At 37.9% G+C, this 18,064-nt stretch overlaps 1 protein-coding gene across 1 annotated transcript in view; it reads left to right on the top strand.

Moving 5' to 3' along the window:
• The window catches only part of gli3 (GLI family zinc finger 3), a 258,364-nt gene extending 243,097 nt beyond the window's left edge, over nt 1-15,267 (top strand). Inside the window, 5 exon segments of the mRNA XM_067434871.1 lie at nt 3,488-3,637; nt 3,803-3,967; nt 4,298-4,591; nt 10,410-10,809; nt 11,113-15,267. Of these exon segments, the coding sequence (XP_067290972.1) occupies nt 3,488-3,637; nt 3,803-3,967; nt 4,298-4,591; nt 10,410-10,809; nt 11,113-13,466 (3,363 nt within the window). The 3' untranslated portion in view covers nt 13,467-15,267.
• The last annotated feature ends 2,797 nt before the right edge of the window (nt 15,268-18,064 follow it).

The raw sequence follows: 18,064 nt of genomic DNA, 5'->3' as shown, positions 1-18,064 counted from the left end.
ATTTAGTTGAAAAATTAGATCATAATTTTAGTGTCCTCAACTGAGCAAGCCAAGCCAAAGGCGACAGTCGCAAGGAAACAAAACTCTATAAGGGCATGATGGACAAAAATAAACCTTGGGAGAAACCAGGCTCAGTCGGGGTGCCAGTTCTCGTCTGGCCTATTATCAAAAGTGTATGATTACTATTCTGGCAACCTTACAGGTCAGAAATCATATTAGATTTTGAGGCACAGTATCACGCAAGAGATGGGTTTATTGAGGATTGATTACACAAATTTTTTTATAAAAATAAAAATTATAGTACTTGAAGACTATGCCTTAAGTTATGGGCCAATTTACTAAACCAGGCAAATTAGCATGAAAGCGCAATTCCACAAAAGCACCGATGAGAGTGGAAAATTCTGCAGAGACACAGCCAGATCATTTCCATTTGCAGCACAGAAGTTAAATAATGGCACAAATACCAGTAAATTGACTGGCGTAAACCTTAGTAAACGACCTTGCATGATTCTTTTAAAAACTCCCATAAATTTTGCGTCTGAAAGGGAAACGTCTCGGGACGCCTGAAGGAGGGAACAGAGACGTACGTCGGAACTAGACCGACGAATTGGGATCTGACCTCAATTCGTCTGTCTAGTTCCGACGTACGTCGAACGTGACCGACTGAAAGGGAACTCCTACAGATGCATATGCAATAAGGTCAGCAGCAAAAATTACTGTCCACGCCTTTTCAGCTCAAATTTTTCACGCCGTGTCTTTAGTGATTACTGACAGTAGATTTTTAACAGCAAAAGTGGGTTTGAACTGATGCGAGCTGTTAGCAAATCTGTCCAAACTGAATACATTTTGGGCTGTTTTTAACTGAATACATTTATTGGTATTTGTGCCATTTAACTCCTAAAAAAACATGTCTTAAACCAGATGATAATTTGCACTGAAAATGGAAATTATCTGGCTGTGTCCATGCAGAATTTTCCATTGTGACTAATTGAACTGAGCTGTATGACATCACTGTTTTCTCCAGAGCGACTGTGCAGCTAAATCAAATTCTTGCATTATTTTCCTGTTTAAAACTGTGAAGCTGCTTTGAAACAATCAGCATTATAAAAGAGCTATATAAATAAAGGTGACTTGACTTAAGAAAGCAGTTCCACAAACAGAATTGTATTGGTTAAAATAATTAGATGTTAAAACAAAGTTTTTTGGAAAGTTATAATCTCAATTAAGGTCTGGCATTCCCATGGTGACAAGTTGACAAACTCAAACCAGACAGGTGATTGAAGGTCAACTCTCTGTCGAAAGGAAATGTTTGAATGACAGTCCGACTTTGACATCTAGTGATACAGAATAGAGTGCAAATATAGAGTGTGGATATACACACTCACTCAGCTCATACAAATGTGCATGTTTCTCAACCAAACTCTGTGGAAGTTTGGCTGTAACTGCAGCGAGGTGACGAGGAGGACTGTGATGCAGGCCGCCTTTGTGTCATGAAGAGGAATAAAGGATGAGCTCCGCTCTCTGTCTCTGCTGCCACCTCTCACTCTTTTTTTAGAAGCCATTTCACTTTGCCTTTTCTTGGACTTCTAGCTGTCACTCTGGTCTGTCCCCTCTTCTACTCTGTATGTAAGGGAAATCAACTCAGGCTGTCTTTCTTTTTCTGTTTGTCTTTGTCTTTCTCTCTTAGCTTGTCTATCTGTCTTTCTCTTGCATATTCTTCCCGGTCTCACATCTAAGATCTTTCTATCTCTTTCGGAGATGCTCAGTTGCGTTGGAATGCATTAATCCCACTCGCTTATGTTCAGGATATTGTGTCTGTTCCTTTTAAATCAAATGGTTTCAGGACAGGAAAAGCACTCATAAGTGCTGCACACTGTTGTCTTTGTGTGGATGCCAGATGTTGACCTCATTCGCTCAGTGGTTTGCGTGAAACTGTGTGTTTTCCTTTGAAACCTTCAGCCCTTCACAACTCCCTTGCTGCATGTGTGTGCGTGACAGAGATGGCCAGACAAACAAAAAAGGGGTTACACAGAGAAAATTAGAAGGACCTAGGTGGAGGCAGCATGTTGAGAGAAAGATAGAAGAAACGCAACAGGGATTTGATGGCTTGTAGCAGAGAGAAGGGGCAAATGACAGCGAGTGAGAGGAAGTAATTGGGTTTGGTTAAGCCAGAGGTGACAGTATCAACAAGAGGGGCGAGGAAAGATGATGGGATGCGGTTGGAAAGCTCTGGCATTAGAGATACTTTCACTAAACTTTTGATATTTTTCACCCCCAAACACATCCCCCAACTCCACCCCTTCCTAAACCTTAGATTCAAAAGTTGCCACAGCAGCACAACTGTCAGCACTTGTCATGGCAAGGCCATAGGCCTAAAGTGATGGGAGGTGACAGGGGTTTATTTGAAATCCTGTTTAAATCGGACACTGATACTCACAAACCATGCTCACTCACAACAGATTGAGCATATTGAACAGACGAGATTGGTGGGGGGTGGGGGGTGGGGGGTTGAAAGATAAGGGGAAACTGGCACATGAGAAAGAAGATCATTGTAAGGAGAAACGGGAGGGAAAAGGGAGTTTGTAAAGAAAGAATGAATGAAAGAAAGAAAGAAAGAAAGAAAGAAAGAAAGAAAGAAAGAAAGAAAGAAAGAAAGAAAGAAAGAAAGAAAGAAAGAAAGAAAGAAAGAAAGAAAGAAAGAAAGAAAGAAAGAAAGAAAGAAAGAAGATAGTTTACATTACATTAATCAGAATTTCTTTTTTTTTTCTTTTTTTTTTCACAAACATGCAACACAAATATATCATTGTTTTCTAATAAAAGTCACATAAGGAAAAAAAGTACTATCATTTTTAAATGTTATGCCATAACATAATTATGACTTTTTACGCAATATTTTTTATGATTTACAAAAGCAATTATTTTCTTATGTGGCAGAAATGGGCTTCCATACAAATTGCATATAAAGCCTTGGCAAAAGACACAAGGATAACATTCTTTGATGTTCAACATGTGATGATCTAGATTGTTCTATAGTAAACTTCTCTAAGTTTCCTTAAACACTGCTGCTGTTGATCACTAAAGATAAGAATGAGACACTTTTACCATAGACATACTCCATAGTCTAACTACTTGTTTAATGATGCAGAAACTCTTCTAGAGGTTGAGTTATTGCATAGATATTTATTGTATTGTAAAATACATATAAAGTATGCTGGCTGCAGTGGTTAAGCTCAATTTTGTGATTCTGAAGCCCTCTAGTGGCACAACAATGCCATTGCACTGGATATAAAGTAGATGTTATTTATGAATAGGATTCATTCAACAATGAAAAACATTAGTCGATGTAAATTTTTATTTTTAAATAGCTGTACTCTTGTTAAAGTAGACATAAGCAAAATATTTTAGCAGAGTATATCATAGCGTGGTAAATGTTTCATACTTATATTATTCATTAACATGAGTTTTGACCTTTTGCTTCCTCTCACAGCACATAAATAATGACCATATCCATGGAGAAAAGAAAGAGTTTGTGTGTCGCTGGGAGGAATGTTCAAGGGAGCAAAAACCCTTTAAGGCCCAGTACATGCTGGTGGTTCACATGCGCAGACATACAGGAGAGAAGCCTCATAAATGCACGGTGAGAATTACATTAAATACATTTGGTATTTTTTGTTTTCAGACACTCATTTCAGTAAGTAGGACAGCTTTAGGATTGAGACAGCTTTGTGTAAGAGCCCACCTCCTGCAAAAGTCTTGGCCTGTCTAGAACAAATCAATGTAACTGTGTCCTTTTCTCTCTCAGTTTGAAGGCTGTTCAAAGGCCTACTCCAGACTAGAGAACCTGAAGACACATTTGCGGTCACACACAGGAGAGAAGCCCTATGTGTGTGAACATGAAGGTTGCAACAAAGCGTTTTCCAATGCATCAGACCGAGCCAAACACCAGAATCGCACACACTCCAATGAGGTAAATTCGCACACATAAATGTACCAAGAAATAAGCAGGCATTTTGCTTATAACATTGTCAGATTTGGAGAAGAATAAATTACGGTAAACATTAAAACCAAAATTGACCCTAACAGATAAACATTCAGGTCCAACTAGCTCTTTTCAGGATGTGATACATTCTTGGTGGATAAAAGTATGCCCATCCTACATCATTTTTTCATTGAATATTCTTTTCTCTGAAGTAAAATGGGTTGTGACCACTGTTCATGTTGACTTTAAGTTGTTTTAAGATGAACAGTCATTTATTTGTATTTGATGCCGATGCTCTTCTCTCTTTACTTATTTTAGAAACCCTATGTGTGTAAAATTCCTGGTTGCACTAAGCGATACACTGACCCTAGCAGTTTACGGAAACATGTTAAAACTGTACATGGTCCTGAAGCCCATGTCACCAAAAAACAGCGGGGGGACACATACCCACGACCCCCACCTCAGCCACGAGAACCTGGAGGTAATGGACAAAGCAGGTCACCAGGACAACTGCCTCTCGGAGCGATCACGGACCAAAGGGAGTATAACCATGCTACCTCGAAACAGGACGAATGTCTACAAGTCAAGGCAATTAAAACAGAAAAGCCCATGGTAAGCATCCTTCCATGTATAAAAAAAACAAACAAACAAAAAAAAAAAAACATTGGTTTGCTATTCAGAAGTAAATCCCCTAAATTATTGTTCCGTGTGTGTACAGAATATGACTCACTCCTAATATTGTGATGAAACCATGGTAACCATAGCAATGCACTGCAAAAAAAAAAAAAAAAAAAAGAGAGTCATGTTTCTTACTTAGTATTTTTGTCTTGTTTCTAGTCCAAACACCAAAAAATGTTTAAACGAAGAGGTATTTAATCGCCAAGCAAAAGTAATTGTCTTGTTTTGGGAAAAAATAACTATAGTTTAGAAATAATAAGAGTTTTTGCTTAAAATAAGCAAAATAATCTGCCAGTGGGGTATGCGAAATAATATTAAAACAATATTGTTTTGCTACTCTTAATTTTTTATTTTTTTATTTTCCAAAACAAGACAATAGTTTTACTTGTCTAGTAAATGTTTCTTAATGTAAGAATTTTTTGAAATTTTAGAAACAAGACAAAAATACTAAGAAAAAGCATTTTTGCAGTGTGTTCTGGCATCTAACATGTAATTAATTAAGTTGTAAGTTGTTACATTGTTCACACTGTGTAGATTTTTTATAAATGGAGTTGTCATTACCTGCAAATTTTTTATTTATTTATTTTTATTTTTATTTTTTGTGAGTTAGAACGCAGAATTGAACATTTCTGAACTGTGTGTACAGAATGGGGTTAAGGATTAAAGAGGTGAACCACCAAATTGGTAACAACCAAATTAACTGCAGTGTGTATGTGGCCTTTGTCTTACAAATGTTTACTCAAAAACGGACATGCCTTTGACCCTTCCATTCCTGGTTTCATAACTGCTCAGCTAATATTTGCTTACAGCCAGCTACATTTTGCCTTGCATGTGCAAATTAATAACTTAATATCTTTTTTGTCCACTACTACACGCATTACTTTTCCTCTCTTAATAAGGACAGTGGGTGATCAGGTGAGAATGGTGATGTCATTGTAGGTCTGATCTTTTCTCTTTTTTTATCATTCTATCATTTTAAGTCTGGGCCATCTGGATACATTTTGGCTATTCATTCAGTCATCGGTCAACAGCATCATGTCATCTCTTATTAATATTAATGCTGTATGTAAAATACCCTTTTATTAGTAATGTTTCTTTATTATTTAAAGCATGCTGCATACTTTGTTGTCACAATATTGTTGCCTATGGTCTCATGAGTATTATATCAGCTTGCATGATAAAGCTAACTGTTTATAATTTGGCTCTGGAACTCTGTTGCTGTTTTAAATAAGTGAGCTGCAATATGGTTTCATTGTGTTCTGGATCTTTGTTCAACTCTAGGTTGAGAAAACACCAATCACAAAAAGAATTAAAGCTGCAAGCAGCATTTAGCGGGGTTCAAGCGTTTAAGGCCTTTTAAGCACATAGGCATTAAAGACATTAAGTTTTATTTAGCAAGATTTTAAACACTGAATTAATAGATGGAAAAGTCCATTTACAGCCAATATAGGCAATTTACCATAAAAAATGCATGGTTTTTATAGCTTTTTAACAGTTATAGCGCCACCTATAGTCCGATCTCTTTAAAACTTTTCATGCTTCATCAGCATGTCATGCTACATATACCCAACAATTTTCGTGAATTTTTGAGCTTCCCTTTTGAGTTAGCGCCAACTAGTGGCCGATTTCTTTCAAAAATCTTACAGACCTCTAGGACCATGAGTCAAACATGCCCACCAAGTTTCGTTCCGATCGGCCTCTGTTAACCTTGTCTAATAGGTGCTCAAATTTCATTGGCCAATGGCGGCCATGTTTTTTGAGATACGCCAATGTCTGCATACCAATTTTCAGGTTAATTGGACTAGCGATCGCGTGGTTATAGCCCTTTTCATGTTTTTTTTCACATTATAGCGCCACCAAGTGGCCAATCGTCGCAATATTTTTATCTTGACCTCAAATTGAGCCGATATACATGTGTACCAAGTTTGGTGACGATATCTCATTTCCTTCTTGAGTTATAGCCTTTTTAGTAAAATAGGCTCCGCCCTGAACGTCCATTTTGAAGCCAATTAGCAAAAATGAATTGAAATTTCAACTTTTTTTCGATAACTATTGATAAACAGAGACCAGAGAACATTTTGACACTGGTTTGGTTCCGATCGGTCAAAAAACCAGGGACTAGTTTGCAAAAGTAGGTTTTTAACATAATTGTGAATATTTAATTAATGATTTGATTGACAGCAATGGTTCTAGAGGCAAATTTGTTCAGAATGAGGAGATCTATCATATGATATGCATATTTTGTGGATGCGTGAAAAAACACGTGAATTCAGAGCCATAAAACTCGTTAGCGCCAACTAGTGGCCGATTTCTTTCAAAATTCTTACAGACCTCTAGGACCATGAGTCAAACATGCCCATCAAGTTTCGTTCCGATCGGCCTCTGTTAACCCCATCTAATAGGTGCTCAAATTTCATTGGCCGATGGCGGCCATGTTTTTTGAGATGCACCAATGTCCTCATAGACGTACATGGGGCCTTGGACCAAGACACTGCATACCAATTTTCAGGTCAATCGGACTAGCGGTCGCGTGGTTACAGCCCTTTTCATGTTTTTTTCGCATTATAGCGCCACCAAGTGGCCAATCATCGCGATTTTTTTATCGTGACCTCAAATTGAGCCGATATACATGTGTACCAAGTTTGGTGACGATATCTCATTTCCTTCTTGAGTTATAGCCTTTTTAGTAAAATAGGCTCCGCCCTGAACGTCCATTTTGAAGCCAATTAGCATAAATGAATCGAAATTTCAACTTTTTTTTGATAACTATTGATAAACAGAGACCAGAGAACATTTTGACACTGGTTTGGTTCCGATCGGTCAAAAAACCAGGGACTAGTTTGCAAAAGTAGGTTTTCAATAAAATTCAAAATGGCGGAAAAATTTGCATACTGGAAATAAAATCTGAGATATACATTTTGTTCGCCAAGGACTCAGCTTTCCAATGATATATGACACTTGAGTGTGGACCAAACGGTTTAGGAGTTATGAGCCTTTTCTCGCAATTGATTGCTATAGCGCCACCTATGGGCCAATTGGGGTCATAGCTTCTCAGGGTCTCCCCAACATGAGTACTACCATCTGACAAAGTTTCAAATTTCCAGCTCTTACGGTTTGGTCTGCACGATGCGTTTTAGCGGAGAATAATAATAATAATAATAATAATAATAATAATAATAATAATAATAATTAAAGCTGCGAGCAGCATTTAGCGGGGTTCAAGCCATTTAAGGTTTTTAAGCATTTGACACCTTTTGCATGAAAGGCTTTTAAGCACTGAATGAATTTGAGAGATATCAGGTGAAATGAAGTGATAAACTGACAAAATGTGATTTTAAATATTATAATAATGACTTTATAAAGTCTAAATATGAATTGATCAGGAGAGTGCAGAGAATCATACTGCTGTGGTTTGGTTCCGATCAGGCAAAAAACCTAGGACTAGTTTGCAAAACGAGGTTTTTAACATAATTGTGAATATTTAAATAAAGATTTGATTGACAGTATTGGTTATAGAGGCAAAGTTGTTCAGTATGAGAAGATCTATCATAATATATGCATATTATGTGGCTGTTTTAACCCCACCTGATTACAGAGATTCACCATAGGGAATAAATGGTTTTCAAAGCTTTTTAACACTTATAGCGCCCCCTATACGCCGATCTCCATAAAACTTTGCATGTGTCTTCAACATGTTATGCCACATATACCCAACAATTTTCGTGAAGTTTTGAGTTTCCCCTTAGTATTTATAGGCTTTTGAGTGTATTTTGCCACGCCTCTTTTCTAAATGGCCCTTTTATAGCCATCCAAATGCAAAAAACCAACTTTTTTTTGATAATTATTCATCTAGAGAGTCCAGAGAATTGTCCTAGACTGGTTTGGTTCTGATTGGGCAAAAAAACAGGGACTAGTTCGCAAAAGTAGGTTTTTAACATAATTGCAAATATTTATTTAATGATTTGATTGACAGCAATGGTTCTAGAGGCAAAGTTGTTCAACATGAGGAGATCTATCATATGATATGCATATTTTGCAGATGTGTGCAACGCCACGTGATTGCAGAGCCATAAAACTCATTAGCGCCAGCTAGTGGCCGATTTCTTTCAAAATTCTTACAGACCTCTAGGACCATGAGTTAAACATGCCCACTGAGTTTTGTTCCGATCGACCTCTGTTAACCCTGTCTAATAGGTGCTCAAATTTCATTGGCCGATGGCGGCCATGTTTTTTGAGATACGCCAATGTCCTCATAGACATACATGGGGCCTTGGGCCAAGACACCGCATACCAATTTTCAAGTCAATCGGACTAGCGGTCGCGTGGTTATAGCCGTTTTAGTGTTTTTTTCATGTTATAGCGCCACCAAGTGGCCAATCGTCGCGATTTTTTTATCGTGACCAAAGAATGAGCCCATAAACATGTGTACCAAGTTTGGTGAAGATAGCTCATTTCTTTCTGGAGTTATAGCCTTTTTAGTAAAATAGGCTCCGCCCTGAACGTCCATTTTGAATCCCCTTAGCAACCGTGAATCGAAATATCAACATTTTTTCGATAATTATTGATATTCAGCCTACAGAGAACATTTTGGCACTGGTTTGGTTCCGATCGGTCAAAAAACCAGGGACTAGTTCGCAAAAGTAGGTTTTTGACAAAATTCAAAATGGCGGAAAAATTTTCATGACGGAAATGAAATCGGAGATATACGTTTTGTTCGGCTTGAGCCAAGGATTCCAATGATGTAAGACACTTGAATGTGCGACAATGGGTTTTTGAGATATAAGCAAAATAGTATTTTTTTTTTGTTTTTGGCGCTATAGCGCCACCTATTGGCCAATCGGGCTCATACTTTGATAACCTCTCCTCGATTTTTGGACTACCTTTTGGCAAAGTTTCAAGTCTCTAGCACTTACGGTTTGGGCTGCACGATGCGTTTTAGGGGAGAAGAAAAATAATAATAATAAAAATCCTTACAATAACAATAGGTTTTCAAGCACTTCGTGCTTGAACCCCTAATAATAATAAAAATCAGTACAATTACAATAGGGTTTCAGCACTTCGTGCTTGAACCCCTAAAAATACAAGTTTTCTTGCACCACTATCCATTTGCAACACACACAAAAAACAACCTAATTAGGACCCAACAGCTGTAAAGGGAGACCATTGTTCACTTGCCCTGTTTTCCGAAAATGGGGGCAAACAAACTTACCTCTGCTCCCTCTGTTGGTCATTTTATTCTGGTATTGGCAGATGGTGCGCATAAGGGGACCTGTTTCTCACACTTCTGTTTACATCCCATGCTGAAATAGAGATGGAATTGATTCAAATACAGTTTTATGTAAACAGAAAAGTATATTTGGCAGAAATATATAGAAAATATGTAGAAGTTATTGCTCACATTTACCATATACTCTTACAGAGTATAACCCTGCTCCTGGAGAATTTAGCTCCCATTCTAATCAAACACACATAAAACAGATAATTGAGGTCTTTGGGAAATTGCAGGCAGGTGTTTTGAAGTTAGAAATAAAATTTGAGGACAGTGGTCTCCAGTGGCATGGTTGAAGAAATCTGCCTAAGTCTTGTTACATGGCAGAATGCAAAAATGTTCTCAACATTGCATTTCATTCTCCCCATTGCATTCTTCGTATTCACCTGTAGAAATTGTGTCAAAAGATCAGTATTGTTACATATTTGTCATAAATTGAATAAAATTTAAAACAATATGTTCTGTTCTCTCTTCCTCTCTTAGACGTCTCAGCCAAGCCCTGGCAGTCAGTCTTCATGCGGCAGTGACCAGTCCACCAGCGGCCCCTATATCGGCCGTGGAGTCCAGCTTGCTGTAAACAGCATTGGGCTTCTGGGGGAGGTGGCAGTGCTTGAGGACCAGGAAAATGAAGAGGAGGAAGAGGAGGAGGAAGGAGAGGAAGAGGAGGAGGATGCCCCTATTATGGACTCTACAGTATCCACTGCAACAGCTATGGCGGCAACACTAGCTTTGCAGACACGCCGTAGTGTAGGACGACCCCTACGCTGGATGGAACATGTTAAGATGGAGAGGTTAAGGCAGGTGAATGGAGCTTTGCCTAGGTTAGGACATCTGTCCCCACCACCCCCTAAAGGCCAGGCCCTGCCTGCCCTCACAGGAAGGGGTAAGTCTTAGTTTTAGACTTTGTCAACATACCAAACACAACAAATTAGTGCAGATCAGCAGGTTTTTATTTTTTATTTATCTTAATCTTAATTTAAAGGATTTGTTTATCAAATTTGTTTTACTTATTTCATCACCCTCATGTCGTTTTCATGACTTGTTCTTCTTCTGCGGAACATATTTGTGATGATATGATAGAGGTTTTCTTTTTGGGTTAACGTATCTATTTATGTCTAAATATGATTATCATGGCATCACAATGATAACATTAACCTTTCCTAACAAGAGTATCTTTCATTATTAGGTTCATGCCTTGGTAGGAGTACTTCTGTAGGGGTTCCCCAGCTTCCTCTGCGTCCTGAGCTGTCCAACACAGAGCTAACAGTTTTGAGTTTGCTGCATGAACGGCGGGACAGCAGTGGAAGCAACACCAGCTCTGCTTACCTGAGCAGCAGCCGTCGCTCCTCTGGCATCTCCCCCTGCTTCTCCAGCCGCCGATCTAGCCAGGCCTCGCAGTCTGAGCACAGCCATCATCGGCGTATCCACAATCTCAGTGCCACTGACTCTTATGACCCTATCTCCACTGATGCTTCTCGACGCTCCAGTGAAGCCAGCCAGTGTGGAGGAGGAAGTTCAGGTGGAATGGTGTGCGGTGGAAGCTGGGGTTGTGGAAGTGGAGGTATCGGAGGAACTGGGATGGGAGCAAGGGGTGTTTTTAACCTTACTCCAGCTCAACACTATCACCTGAAAGCCAAATATGCAGCTGCTACAGGTGGGCCTCCTCCCACACCCTTGCCCAACATGGAGAAAATGAACCTAAAGACTCGCCTAACTTTGATAGGAGATGGACAGGACACAGGCCAGCTTACACTACCACCACTGGTCAGGCCACGTCGCTGTAGTGATGGTGCGTACAACTTACAAAGCAGTCAAGTAGTGTATCAACGGAGAGGACTATACCCAGGTGAAGGTCCGGGGAATAGTGATCGAAGAGCCAGTGACCCTGTGCGCCCACGGGATCCTAGTGCTTTCGGCTTACCACAGGTACAGCGTTTCAGCAGTCTAAACAACATGAATTCATTACCCCATCTTGCTAGTAATCATTACTCAGTTCGAGAAGATCACGGTCTGAGCCTGCAGAACTACACCTGCCAAGAAGGTAGCTTTCAGAAGAGTCTACACTCCCCCTGCCCTCCAAGCATCATGGAGCAATCAGCACTTGAAGAATTGGCCATGGATCAGGATAGTCTTCTGTTACATGTCAATGAAGACATCCTACCAGATGATTTGGTGCAGTTCCTCCATTCCCATGATCAGGAATCAGCTCACAGCCATAACATTGATTCCAGTTCCCATAGATCCAGTGTTGACCCGAGTACTGCAGATGGCCAGAACTTCCTTAGCCAACAACAGCAACAGGAAGAGGCAGAAGGGGAAGTCACTAGTAAAGATGCAATGCCTATCCAGTGGAATGAAGTGAGCTCTGGTAGTGCTGATGTTACACCTCCCAGGCAGCAATCTCAGAGGTGCGGAAATTGGTCAGACCAGAGTGGCATAGTAAGCAACCCCTTTGGTCACTTTGGAAACATGATTGTGCAGCAACAACAACTGCATACAGATTTAATAGATCAACACTCAAGTATTTATAGAGACGGTGTTCAGCACGTAACAGGTATGAGCTACAGGTGCCGACATCCAGATCAGCATCAACAAATTGCAAAACCAGCCCAACAGCAATCCAATCTGAATCCAGGCATTAAGATTGCGTCTTCCACAATACCCCAAATGGAATTAAGGCACAATAACCTTGGTCGACCAGACTTCTCTCATATCTATTTGGGCCCTATCCGCCCTAGCTGTGCCCAACAGACAACTATATCCCAAACACACCTCCAGCAAAATCCTGCAATAACACATCAAATCAGCAGTAATCTTTTGTTGCAAAGACCAACTAACAGCAGCTTGTCTCCGGCAACACTACTGCCTCACCAGCCCCAGCCTCCTATGACCCACCCACCTGTCAACAGTGGCCGTAGAGGCTTATATCAACCACAGTTCTACTCCAATCAGCAGGTTAGCAACAGACAAATTGCACATTCATGCCAAGAGCAAAGCTTAAGAAATGGAAATGGCACCCATTGCTCCCTTACAAATCAGGTTTCAGTGCTGAAACTTGAGGCAGATGATCATCTTCAGACTAACAATTGCTCTTCCTTTCAGCAGCAAAAGCCGGTGTTTATTGCTGAATGTTTTGATGCAGCAGAGTCCAAAACTTCATCTTCTTACACCATAGCACAGTCATGTTTAATGGAGTCCTTGCCAGAAGAGACAGAAACACCTTCTGAGGATATTCTGTCCCCTGGGGTTGATCAGGTTACCAGCACAGTAGAAGAAAGCCCAGGTGTCCTAGATAATGTGGGTTTAGATATTTGTTCCATCCTTGATGATGGGTTTGAGCAGGGTAGTATGGTGTCTGACATAATCAGTCCTAGTTTTCTCCAGGGTCTGTCTCGGACTTCCTCTCGACTGACTACTCCTCATGTTTCTGCTACATTTCACAGCATGTATCTAGGCACTAACAACATGGCTATAGGTGACATGAGCTCCCTCCTTACCACCCTCGCAGAAGAGAGTAAATTTCTGGCTATTATGCAGTAGTCTGTGAACTCCTCCAAAAAAAGTATTAAAAAATCATAACAATGTTATATATAACACAAATATAACAGACTTATGCATGTAATGTTTAAATGTGGGATGAGAAAAAAGTTATTACTTTATACTCATTGAAATAGTTTAATAGGCAATGTTGACAAAGAGTTCACAATCTATTTTGAAAATGTCTCACTCATCGTCCTAGAGGCAGTGACCAATAAAATCATATAGATACATATATAGAGAATATTTTTTTTATATCGCTATATGATGATGACAGGAGACTTTTTCCGCCACGTTGAAACAATATTCTCTGTGTTGTTGTTGCTATATGTTTGGTTGTACACTGTTGCTACAAGTGCATGTTATTTTCCTTATTAAGTGTACACAGTGTCCACTAAACCGAGTAGGTTAACTCATGTATTGTGTACCTTTATGTTAGAGAACATTGTGTACTTAAAAGACAGTGCAAATACAGACTGACTAAACTGTCAACAAGTAAAGACAGGGTGGAATATCTTTACAAGCCCAAATGTAATATTTTGATCATTCGAATTGTCGTTTTGAGTGTCCTAAATCAACAATGTTTCAGTGATTTCATGAAGTACCAAATGTTGTTTTGATAAAATTAAAAAAAATAAATAATAAAATGTAAAAAATCCCAACAGGTCAAGTAAGAGGGACCATTATGTTGTAAAAGTGTGGAGCAGAATGCTAGAGCTGATAACTGTATCTTGACTGTATCTTTGTAAATAAGTGTTAATTGTTTTTCTTTTTTATATTGGAAAAATGTACATTTTACATTCTTTTGATCTTATCGTAAATGACTGGTGCTGATGTTAAGCAGTGCATTATCTAGCAATTGTGAGAAGAAAAAAAAACACTTTAGTCAAACTCAACATAGGCTACTTATTGCACAAAGACTTTTGAATTTGTGGCCAAAGGGTGTTGAAAGCATTGGTGTCAATTCATGTTTAAATTTATCTAAATATATCCGTAATTTTATTTGTTTATAATATTCAGTTATATGATGTTTTCTATAGTGAGATATGTGCTTTTTTTAGATCAGCCTGTTTTTACCTACCCATTTATGATTTAATAAGCAAAAGTAAGACTTATAAACACCAAGACACATCAAGCTCCACTACAAGAGCTAAGAGACTTTTCAGCAGTATTAAGCAGTTTCTAACCTGCATATGTACAGCTTTTTAAAATATGTACTCTGTTTATTGGGTTCTGTTTGTTTTTGTACAGTTATTTGAACCTTTTCTGTAATTGTGTAGCCTATCAGTGTTTTGAACATAAAAGTGGTATGACATATTCCCATATGAAAGGACTAAAGGGTTTGAGCCTAAGGTATGTGCCTTATAAATGCCGGTCCATATAAAAGAATCACTGCCAAAAATAGTGTATGGAAAGAGTCCTATGACTTTACATGTAACATGAAACTACATTATATTGGTTGGGCATTGATAAATGTAACATGTATAAAAAATGTTGGTTGCTTTGTTGTTGTTTTTTTTTTTTGATAGTTACTTGTTTTTTGTTTTTCATGCTTGTAAATACATATTAATTCTGTAAACTGTAGTCAAGAGTTTAGGTGGCATCATGGGTCACATTTAGTATAAGTATCCTGCTCAATAAAGCAGGAATCCCTGTGCCCTCTCTTACATTTAAACAGAAAGATCAAAATGGACTTGTGGTGCCTAGCACCCTTAGACTGGGAACAAAGTCTCAATGCTCATTTTATATCAGATTACAACACATGTTTGTATGGTTTTAATAATAAAAAAAAAAATTATATATATATATGTATGTATAATGCTTGTCTTTGATTGTCTCTGAAATATGCTTTTTTTTACTAGGATGCTATTTGCTATTATAGTTTTTTTCAGTCGCTAACAAGCATTTATCAATAATTTTATTTATTTATTTAATTAGTTTATTTGTCAGGGACAATGTACAAAATACATGAATCTTATAAAAATATGTTTTGTACCAGAATTAGAATTAGCTAATGCTAGTTTCCATCTGCAGGTGCACTCAATATTAAAACATTACATCACAAATAACTTTCAGTAGCAATAACAAATACATGCAATATTAGGAAAACACTAATCAAAAAGCCATCACAACCTAAAATATTAACTACATAGTCAAACACATTTTACACTTATTAAAGTTTAAATGTGCTGATGCTGACACTGCTGGTTAGTTTCGAGAGAAATTATACTGATCTACAGACAACTTTAGACTGTCTGGGAGTTAATTTCATTGTTTAATGGTTTTAAAAGAAAAAGCTGTCCGTGCAAAGGCGGAGGATATTTTCAGGATAGCACAATTTCTGTGAGCAGTGGAGCAAGATGTTCGGTTCATCAGTTCAGAATAAAGCTGTATGATTTTTTTCATTGAGGGTGGAGCAATATTATTAACAATTTTGAAAGCAGTTCTTAAATTTGTATATCGAATTAGGGAGTCAAAACTTAATATTTTATATTTACTAAGAATATTGCAATGATGATAGCGAGGAGCTTTTCTGCCAAGTAACTTTAACGCCTGATTAAGCAGTTTGAGTGTAGTCTCATTGGCTTGAGACCAACATGACAAACAGTAGGTGATGGGTGGAGAGATCATGGCATTAAAACACATCAAAGATGCTTCAATTGTCAAACCAGTCCTAATATGTCTAAAAATAGAAATGTTATATTTTTAATAGAATTGCAAATTTTGTGTATGTTTTTAAAACTTAGAGTTTGGTCCAAATGGACACTAGATATTTTATCTCTGTCATGAAGGTCATTTTTTGTCCATTAAAATAAATGCTAGGCATAGCTTTAACTTTATTGGACTTTATTGGAATGATTTGGTGTTATTTTGAAAGCATACAGCAGAAGGAGTGAGAATCCAAACGCAGTTTATTAACAAGTGTCATCCAAGGTCATAGTCCATACCAGGCAGAGGGTCAAGCACATACAATCAGTCCAAATACAGCACATACACTTTAAGGAGGGCAGACAGGAACAGGGAATCCAAGGCTCTGGCAGGAATCAAATTTAAGAAAAACAAGAACTGCTCGAAATGCCAACCGAGAATGTTAACCAAAAACCAACATATACAAACAAGACTTCATCCAGAACACAGGGCAAATGGCATTTAAATGGACAGGGTAATAAACCAAGAAAACAAGACACAGGTGAAATAGGTTAACTAATAATGAACAGAGGATACTGGGTAATGAAGTCCAAGAATAACAAAGTCTATGGAAATGAGACTGCCATCTGCTGGCACCTAAGGGTACCGCAGCTGACGTTAGAAATACATTCCAACAGTTTTTTTTTTTTCAATATTTAGTGTTAAGCAAGATTTCTACCAATTACTTATTTCGTCCATGGCTGAGGACAATTTAGTGGCTACTTGCTCCATAACCAGCTCATGTACATAGATAAAGGCAATGAAGCCACATTTTCAACACTCTTCATACAGTCTGCATTACCAAAAATTAATCTTGACCAAAAAGTTAATCTCACCTCCAAAACTCACTCACAAAATAAAAAAACCCTTAATATATGTCTCCAAATAAGATCATTCAATCATAACACTGGTAACAATTCTTATTCAGAAGAAATACATGTCATACGTAACATACTGACCTAAAAACACTAACAACAAGAAGCATATTACATAAATTATTAATACAGTGATATGATTTTTAAACAAACAAACCAACAACTTTTATGGTTTATTTTCACACAAAATCTGTTGCTCCAGCAATGTTTAATACAAGGCTATGTATTATTTCTGCAATCATACAATTTTCTTAGGATATGAACCTAGCCCCATGCTAAGAAACTAATTAAGAACATGTAAAGTTCACATATAAATAATGAACTTTAATCTTTGAAGTCTGAATGATTTTCAAATAAATCAATATTTCATTATTGAGAAGAGTAACATCTTTTCATTTTACTGACTATCTTGCAGCATAAAGAAGGTGTGGTGAAAGTTCCCTGCATGTCTGTCATTTCAGTGTGGCAAAGTAGTTGTTAACAAGCATTGTTCAATAATGAAGCCACATTTTCAAATCTCTTCACACATTCAGCAAAACAGAAGTCTAACGAAATGCATTCAATGACCACATTGTCAAAATCCATGAACACTTTTGTCATTCATTCTTCACTATCCGCAAAACACTATAGGCCTATATATTTGCAGTACATTTATGAATGCTAATGCACTGCTTTCTAAACCTATAAAAGCACATTTAATTCAGAATGGTAATTAACTTTGTGCATTTCTGAAATATAAAATCTTAGCAGAATATTTACAATGAAATTAAATAATACAGTTTTTTTTCAGTCGCTAACAAGCGTTTGTCCAATCAGTTGTTACATTTTTTAAACCTCTAAACACAATTAGCCCAGCATCGGCCTTTTGTGGCCCTGCCATTCACACATATGTTGTTTTCACACAATATGCTGTGAGTAAACACGTTTCCACAATGCTTACATTTTCTTAACAGACAAGCAATACCTTGTCTATTAATTGTTTTTGTATAATTTACGAATGTTAACACACAACATCCCACAATAGCAAAAACAATAAAA

The sequence above is a fragment of the Pseudorasbora parva genome, chromosome 24 (assembly GCF_024679245.1).
Source record: "Pseudorasbora parva isolate DD20220531a chromosome 24, ASM2467924v1, whole genome shotgun sequence".
NCBI lineage: Eukaryota > Metazoa > Chordata > Actinopteri > Cypriniformes > Gobionidae > Pseudorasbora > Pseudorasbora parva.
This window is presented reverse-complemented; position numbering and strand designations above follow the sequence as displayed.